The following is an 8,904-nucleotide window of genomic DNA, read 5'->3' on the forward strand; positions in this document are numbered from 1 at the left end:
CTAGTTGTAAATATTGTCTCTGAGATCACTGTAAAACCAAGTTTACACATCAAGGTTAGGACCTACCCTAATAGTCCATAGGGGCATGAATTAAGTTCTCAACTAAGCTAAATAATTAACTAAACAAGTACCGTGTTCGTAAGGGCTGAAAGTACCAGCCTCCAGGTTTTATATAAGGGTCGATTTTGATCATAGTCACCTCGATACCGCAGAATTTTAAAATTGCCCCAAACGAGCTCGATATCACCCCCTTGCCCACCCCACTGATCACACCACCCGTCACTAAAATATACTTCAGCACAGCGTGTTAATTTGGCACTGTTAAAACCGGAAAATTAAAGGGAAGAAAATCACCACATGCTCAATCAAACACGAGGGAAAACGGTCACCATAAAAAAAAAACAGTGTAGCATTTGACAACAACGTAAAGTCTCAAAAGTCATGACACTTCAAATTACCCATGTGACGATTTAACGTAAACTGCAAAACACATCACATGACCACCCAATCAACACGATAGAGCAGATAGAGCTGAGTCTGACAAACTTAACATAACCTTACTTTGTATCTACAATTGTTTTCAATAGAACTTTTAAACTAGTGCAATCAAAGGTACAATTATTCCATGTAAATCAATATAAATCTCTTGGTAGTTGCAAACCGAAAATGGACAAGGCCTACTTGAGGCACAGCCCTAGTGGTGAACATTTTGATTTAACTGTTGAACTGACAGAAGGAACGTAAAAGACCCTTTAACTTTAGCAGAAAACTGTCTGAAACTATTGAAAGTTTCTTACAAGGGTGACCCACAACATCAATAAAGCCTGAACAAAGAAAAGTGGTAAAAAAAAGAATCCTAGCGAAATCAAAACAGTGTCAGCCTCACTAATTCAGGACAACACATTGGGTGGCAAACCATCAGTTATGCAAAGAAATTTTCCGTCCGAGGAAATTCGGTATTTTAACAATAAACGATAAAAAATACCCCATTATCATAAACTCTCCTGGGGTGTCAGCCCTGACCTTCCCACCTCAATAATGGCCACTTTCCCACTTAACCCCGTCAAAGTTTGAGTCCTTGTACCCAATACTGAACAAAGTGATTTTGTATGGTACAGTTCAAAAGATGGTAGCAATTGGGTGGAAGTAGGTAGGGAGTATATGTACACTCCAAGTACTAAGGATATCCAGTGTTTTTTAAAATTCAGTTGTACCCCAAAAAATGATATTCCATGGGGCCCACTGTGAGGTAGTTTCATCTTGTAAGGTTGAGGCTAGTCCAGGAGAATGTCCTTTTCAACGTAGGCATGACTTTACTAGAAAGAAGCTTCAAGGTTCTGAGTAAGTACATTTTTGATTGTTTTCTGTTATCACTGAGTAAAAAATTTAATTTAGATTCAGAATTGTGAGTTACAACATACTTGCCGATTTATACTGTGACTCTGACTTTACACGTGAGCATTTATTCCCATACTGTCCTCCTTACGCTCTAAGTATAGATTACAGGAAACAACTGTTTTTAAAGGAAATTATTGGTGGGTTTTGAAACACCTAACAACACAAAAAAATACGTAAATCTTTTAGGTTATAACGCGGACTTTATGTGTTTACAAGAAGTAGACAGAAAAGTGTTTAAATATGACTTGGAACCAGTTCTATCCCATTTGGGCTATGGGGGTGTATTGTACACTAAAGGCAATGACGTTGCGGAAGGTTTAGCCTTTTTCTACGCTAAAAACAGATTTATACTGTTGGATTCCGTAAAGTTAATTTTTGCGGAGCATATTGACAAGGATCCCTTATTTGCGGATATTTGGGAGAGAATTAAACAGAACCCAAATTGGCTGAACGCATTCTGGCCAGAACCACCACTTTACAAGTGAATGTGGTGGGGTCTTTGGAGTTAAATACTGTTTTGGTGGTCGCCAACATTCATTTGTATTTCCATCCGGACTCTGATCATATTAGGCTGTTGCATGGTTGCATTGCTATTAGGTATCTGGAAGATTTTGTAGGGAAGATTAAAGAAGGTGAGTGTAATGTTTAAATTTGTGACTGCAACTAGAAAAGGTGGTTTTCAGTATAAAGGCAACAGGTGTCTTTAGTATTTTGTGGAGATTTTAATAGCGTGCCAGAATGCGGTATCTACAAATTATTCACTACCGGTTCAGTGCCTGGGAACTTTGTTGATTACAGCAGTAGTAAGTTCTGTGGTAATAAAATTCAACTTTAAGACTGATAATTTTTGGTGTAGATGAGGAGGAAGCAATAGAAAACATCGACATGAGGCAATCGTTTTAAATTAGACAGCGCCTGTGGGACTCCGGAATTTACAAATTTCACTGCAGGTTTTGCGGCCTGTTTGGATTATATATTTTACGACACGTCGAATTTGAGCGTGTCCCAAGTGGTACCGCTGCCTAGTCTTGAAGAACTGAACCGAAATACTGCCATACCGAGTGTAGTGTTTCCTTCCGATCACATAGCTTTAATCTCTGATTTAAAGTGGATTTAATAGAAAATTGAAATATAATTTTTACTGTTATATTCGTATTGTTTCTTTTGTGCAAGTTTTCAGGCGGTTTATATGATAATGATTCTCATTACACAAGGTGTCCAACAGAGAGAGTTACCTTACACGTTTATGAAGATTATTATAACTTTAGTTGTACGTCATAACACAAGTGATTCTATTGCCAACCAACTTACTCTGGATAATAACATTGCATAGATACGGAAATTTAAATTATGCGCTTTAAAATATGTTGGCGAAAGTCGTCTGTTTTCCCGATCGGTATACGTCTCGCAGTGTCAAAATTGACGTAAATATCGTTTTCAAAATTGTCGGGACTTGTGATGCTATTTTACGTGCCTGTGGTCATTAAACTGTTTACTTGTGGACAAACAACATTTACCATTACTAGCATGAGTAAGCTTATTCAACTAACTAAAAACCGTGAATTGTTAAAAATCTACGCAAATAAACATATTAGTCAAATTATCCTCAGATTTCAAACACCTCAACTTAGGGTCTTCTAAACACGCTTAAACTAAGCTTTCCTCACACTCAATACCCCAAAAGTTTAATTAAAACACTAAAACCACTCAGATCGTTCTGCAAAGATAATTCAAAATGTAAACAAACACGGTTCTGCGTATTAAATGTCACATTTGAAGGAAAAATCATATTCTTCGGCCGCATTCGTTTTCAAGGCGTTTTTGACGTCACGATGACGTAATTAGCAAAAGCATAATTAACCAACTGTCAAATGCTGTCATCGTGACGTCCCAAACGCTCTGCTCGCTCCATTGAGCTTGAAACGAATGCGGCCTTCAATTTCGGTTTTTATAACATTGACAACGTAGCCCATTTTCAGCTTGATGATGTGCAACTAAAATTATAATAATCAGGGTATACAGTGGTGGTAAATCCAAAACCGACCATAGGAAAACCGTGTAACGGACGGAGAAACGTACATTATTGCATGCGCGGGACTAAGACAGAAAACGAAAAAAATATCAAGTAGGCCATATTTTCAGCGCGCCGTTGCCAAACGCCAAGTATTCAATACCGTCGATAAAATTAATTTTGTCGACGGTATTCACCGCCCTCTGTACAAGAAAGCCAAGAAGGTGCATCCCAAAAATTCCAATATGGCCGAAATATGGGATTGACAGTTTGCATTTGTTTGTATTGTGGAAATGAGTTTTTGTATGATTAAATTAATTTTTAAAGTTTAAAGTCAAGACTTGGGATTACTTGCCAAAGTAATTTTTGTTTGCTATTATATATTGTTGTTTATATGTTTGTTGTTCTAGTGAAAGTGTAGTTTGTGTTCATTTTATTGTGTTATCAGTTATCACTATTATTATTGTTCCTTCATTGTTCTATAATTTGTTGTTGGTTTTTAACTTAAATTCTATTGCCTCTACAATATGCCGTCACACTTGTTGTTTGCCAAATTGTAAAAGCAATTTGGAGAAAGGCCCAAAAGTGTCCTTTCCTTTCCAAAAGACCCTGCTCGAACCCAACAGTGGTTGAAAGCTTTGAACTGGAATGATTTTACTCCAACACAATACTCAGTGGTAAGTACAATATGCTTTCTCATTCAGTAAACTTATTGCCTCTTACATACATAAGTGAGTTAAATTTTGAGGCCGCCTGCATTTTGAGAGCAACAAAGGTTTACTCTGAAGAAACAGGACAGCTTTTAGAAGTTTCATTGGCACAATTACATTTTAAAAGAAAGGTCTTGGTAATAATATAAACCCATTTACCAGTTTTGCTTACCTAGATTCAAGGATTTCCAAATTTTCTTTGATTGAGCATTTACATTAGTTTGTTGTACTTTCCAAGACAAAGGGTTCTAACCAAACTTGCTTTGGCTGGACTTTATTGGATATAAAAAGCCATATCTATACATATCTGGATCAGGAATGAAGCGTTCTTTGATTTTTCACTCACAACTTCTAATCAACTACACGAAAAAATTTAAAAAAACATATTTCCAACTGCATCTCCATAGGTTTGTGTACAAAAAAAATTCGATAACGCCGCCATTAAAATGACATTCTAGGCTTTCTTGTAAAGAAGGCGGTGCGGTATTGGATTTTGGCAACGGCGTACTGAAAATATGGCCTACTTGGTATTTTTTTCGTTTTCTGTCTTAGTCCCGCGCATGCAATAATGTACGTTTCTCCGTCCGTTACACGGTTTTCCTATGGTCGGTTTTGGATTTACCACACCTGTAGATATGAATCATTTTAGATCGATAGAGCGTTACTCATTACCTGAATTGGCAAATTTTGACAGGTAAAACAACAAAAAACAAACAGTATGGGTTTATTTAGTTTCTAAGGGGCTAAGTGAACTTTAACCCTGTGATAAGCGTTGCTTAGCACTCCCCTGAAATTCCAGATATTTTCGAAATTTTCCGGCTGAGTGTTATAGCTGGAATCTACCGCTTTACACCAAATTTCCACCTGGAAATGTTTGATATACGAGGTACACTTACCAGCTGTGCTTCTTACCTGATTGGATGCAGGGTCGACGGGTATTTTAGCCGACCACAATGTCCACGCCCAATGTTGAGGGGGGTGGAGCATCGTCTTGGGCATCGAAACTAGCTGCGTGCCATGTTTTTCCGCCATCCACCGACAAATCGACACGGACTATTTTTGACCGCCTCCGGACCAAGCATAACCTGAAACACACCCTTTTAGTGAAACACAAATTCAATACATTAATTTTTAACCTTTTATGTTAACACAGCCATCTTCAATTTGAACTTTGTCCCCGTCATTTGGTTTACATACAGCCGATATTACTGGTAATTCTTGAATGGATGGTGATTTGCTGTAGTCTACTGAATCCGCATCGGTAGACGGTGAGAATCCTTTATAGTCAAACTGTTGCCAATGTGAAGGACTTTCCTTCTCTGATACGATTATTCTACCTATAAAATTTCAAAAAGGGAAACAGTAAAACAATGTTTATTTTCTCTTGCCTAGCCATTTAACGTTTCTTGCCCCCACCACTCCCGGTACTACGACTTTTAAAGGAAATCCGTGATCGGGGGGCAAGGGAACACCGTTTCATTTCGTAGGCAAGTATGACGTCACCGCGTTTATCCACCGCCTTCCACAATGGAATCGAGGCTGCGTATTGGTTGGCCGTTGCATCCATATCTAAACCTTCAAACTGAATCATGACATAACATTTATTTCACTGATTAATTAAACCATTATCATTTTTAATACCTGAACATGTTTACATCTTTCTTCATCTTCAGTAATTTCAACCAGTTTCAACAAGTCCCGTAAACGCACTCCAGTCCAGGTGGCGTTGCCTATGGCACAAGGCCCCCATTCCAATCCCTTTACAGGTTTAACCTAAAATACAAAAATATAGAAAAACTAAAAATTATCTCAAATCAATTGCAGGTGCACAGATAAAGTTTTGCTATCAGAATAGTACAAATTAATTTAAGTACTTTATTCATATCAGCCCGACGATTTCCAGCACACATTAGGGTGGCAACAATAGTGGTTTTAGGTAACTTTTTCAAATCATCTAATGAAAAACTGAGATTCCTATCAGTACCCTCAATTTCGACCTCCAAACGATAAGTGTCTAGATCGACCTCGGGTACCGGTAAATGATTCCTCACGTAAAACAGCTCACTAAAAAATTTCATGGCCGCAATTACCATTATCAAAACATCATCTACTCACTTGGGAGTGAAAAAAACTGTCGCACAACAATGACCGTGGCGTTTCAGCGTTGAACGGCTTCAAATTGGCCACTCTAAGGGCCGAGTGTCGTAACGGTTCCTTAGCGTAGGGGTCCCCCACGTCCGACACTTGCACTATGTCCTCCTTTTTTAAATTGCCCACCCGTAACGATTCGAGTATTTTAAATACGTGCAAGTTTTTGTGAATACCGTAAAGTACCCAGAACGGTTCAACGCTACTTCCTGCCGCTATTAAAATTTGTTCGCCGCCAGGGTGCGCTTCTACAAAATCTGTAATGTCGTACACTCCTTGACGGTAAACCACCCAAATTCCACTTTCTCTACATTGTATGTTGATAGGTTACAATAGAGATTGATTGATTAAACAGGTATCTTACTTGGTCACATGCTTGGACACATCCTCCATTGAATACAATGGTAAACCAACCTTAAAACTTCCAGCTTCAACTAACTGGTCATTTTTAGACTGTTCTCTAATAGCATGATATCTGTTTTTCTTATCACCTACCAAAATATCTTTGATTATAAACTAAAATCAGTATTGTAAATTGTAAAATACAACCTAAAAAATAGTAACCTAAATATCCGGATATCACAATGCTAACTAACCATGTGGGGGCTCTAAAAACAGAGTTTTTCTGTTGGTGCCACTGTTTCTTCTCCTGAAAATTGCAGCCTAACGCCCTGCAGTTTTTACACTCGCTTATTCGTTTGCTCATAATTGAGTAACTGAGTCTGGATAAAAAAATAATATTAAACATATTTTATATTTGTGATTTCTGGTACTACATTTCTCTAAAGCAATGTCAATTAAATTTTTTAATCGAATCGTTATTGGAGAATTACTATACCAGTACTGACCTTGTGCAATCAGAAATAGTTAGTAACTTTACAAATAAATCAGGATAATTGCTAATTAAATTACCTTTTTACCGCAATTTTGTGTCTTCACCAGAACCCTGGTACAGTAAAATCCCATTAAATTATGTATTGGCAACTTACCTTGAGCATAGACGTGACATCTTTGTTTTCGGCTGAAGAATTTTAACAATAACTAGTACTATCTCTGCTATCACTTAAATTAAAATTTTCAAATTTCAAGGAAATACATAACCCTTGATTTTCAAAGAAGCCTAACAACAAACCAAACAGCTGATACATGTCAAATTTAATTTGTTTGACCTGACACGTGATATGCTTACCTAAAACTATACGTCGTGTCACGTGATCGTCTTTCAGTAATTTGTTGTTTTACTCTGACCTTGAAGGATTTCCACTAATTTCAGGAAAGATTTAAAAAAAAGCAAATAATTAGCAGTAATTTCTATTAAATTTTATCCCCCCAAGTCAATACTTTTCAACAAAATGTGGTTTGCAGTCTTTATAATAATTAGTATTGAAAACTATAACATGTAATGTAAAATCTAAAAGGGGAAAAAGTACTTTAAGACTTTCCTTTTTTATATCTCATTCTAGCCTGGGATTTTGTATACCTTGGAGTTCGTTTTTTTCCTTCTGTCTCACTCTCATTCAATCCATTACCACATGAATTATTGTCAACTAAAAAATGTTGATGTCCCTTTAAAGCTTCAAAACAGGGGACCCTTACTTACATAATAATTCAGATTCTGGTGGATCTAGTAAGCTTTTTTGTTGATTTTTTAGGTGTCCCCTAAAAAAGTGAGCAATACCGTATCCAAACAGAGACATTCCAATTGTAATAAATGACATTATTAATGGATGCTAAAACACACAATTTAAATGACATTAAAATTAAAGTAACAAGATACACACTGTGAGAGATTGAGATGTGATATATTCAGTCACTAAAAGAAACACTCCTATTATAATGCCCAGTCCTGCTCCAACCCAAGGGACTTCTTTATCCATTTTTTTCTCTCTCATTAACAACATTGCTGTGGTCTCTACAGCTTTGGACAATGTGGCATCATCAGGTTTTAAGGTCAAAGCCAACTGATAACTCTCCAATGCATCTCTGTACTGCTTGGCAGCAAACTCAACCTCAGCTGTCAGTATATAATGACAGAAATTATAATCCAAAGCAGTTACATTAGTATAGTAAGTCAACCTTTCCTAAAGTAGCCCTTAGGGTATGCAGGATTTAGGAATATAGCTTCCTTGGCATCAGCCAAAGCCAGATAGTAGTGCTTTAACATCAAGTGGGCATAAGATCTGTTGCTGTACAAGGCATAATTTTCTGGATCCAATTTAATGGCATATGTATAGTGCAGAAGGGCTTCTGTAAATTTCTTTTCCCTCACAGCCTGATTTCCTTGTTCTCTTAAGGAATCAGCGCTCACCTGATTTAAGGTTGTTAGTACTGTTGCAAAACTGTATTAAATACTGACCTCTTTTTCTTCTGGAATGTTAGTGGGCTTATCCATTTTACCTTATTTTCAAAACTGTGTTTGGTACTTTAATTAGTGCCTTTCATTCTTTTTTAAATTTAATAATTTATCAAAAGGGACAACAAAATCCTAATAGTATTTGTTTATTTTATTTTTTTTAGGTTAATCAGCTGATTGTTTTGACGTTTGTCGTGTGCGAACTAAAGATGTGTTTACACACAGCAAGCAACCAGACATTCTCCATTTTTTTTTTGGTTGCAAAATTGATAGTAATTTGTTCT

General features: G+C 36.9%; 3 protein-coding genes across 3 annotated transcripts; 1 reads left to right on the forward strand and 2 right to left on the reverse strand.

The window, feature by feature from the left end:
• Positions 1-584: 584 nt before the first annotated feature.
• Positions 585-2,545, forward strand: LOC145732469 (2',5'-phosphodiesterase 12-like). Its single transcript, XM_081984756.1, is given in 12 exon segments — positions 585-731; positions 733-788; positions 791-903; positions 905-1,019; positions 1,022-1,244; positions 1,246-1,341; positions 1,396-1,535; positions 1,585-1,833; positions 1,836-2,034; positions 2,089-2,201; positions 2,255-2,295; positions 2,297-2,545. Coding segments are annotated over 12 exon segments (1,629 nt in total). The 5' UTR covers positions 585-666; the 3' UTR covers positions 2,516-2,545.
• A 2,282-nt stretch (positions 2,546-4,827) lies between these two features.
• Positions 4,828-7,402, reverse strand: LOC145733086 (sulfite oxidase-like). The gene is given in 14 exon segments (XM_081985725.1): positions 4,828-4,983; positions 5,032-5,100; positions 5,102-5,175; positions 5,178-5,204; positions 5,256-5,456; positions 5,508-5,595; positions 5,597-5,701; positions 5,761-5,892; positions 5,994-6,183; positions 6,235-6,248; positions 6,250-6,574; positions 6,632-6,758; positions 6,817-6,989; positions 7,257-7,402. Coding segments are annotated over 14 exon segments (1,674 nt in total). The 5' UTR covers positions 7,277-7,402; the 3' UTR covers positions 4,828-4,854.
• A 163-nt stretch (positions 7,403-7,565) lies between these two features.
• On the reverse strand, positions 7,566-8,794 carry LOC145733089 (uncharacterized). The gene is made up of 5 exons (XM_081985729.1): positions 8,624-8,794; positions 8,344-8,575; positions 8,049-8,281; positions 7,868-7,997; positions 7,566-7,814 (listed from the first exon to the last, which is right to left on the reverse strand). Exons 1-5 carry the CDS (start codon positions 8,657-8,659, stop codon positions 7,699-7,701), a joined length of 747 nt encoding a protein of 248 aa, XP_081841855.1. The 5' UTR covers positions 8,660-8,794; the 3' UTR covers positions 7,566-7,698.
• Between the last annotated feature and the right edge of the window lie 110 nt (positions 8,795-8,904).

Source organism: Ips typographus, linkage group LG8, assembly GCF_016097725.1.
Source record: "Ips typographus isolate SLU linkage group LG8, UJ_Ityp_2.0, whole genome shotgun sequence".
In the NCBI taxonomy this organism is placed as follows: Eukaryota; Metazoa; Arthropoda; class Insecta; order Coleoptera; family Curculionidae; genus Ips; species Ips typographus.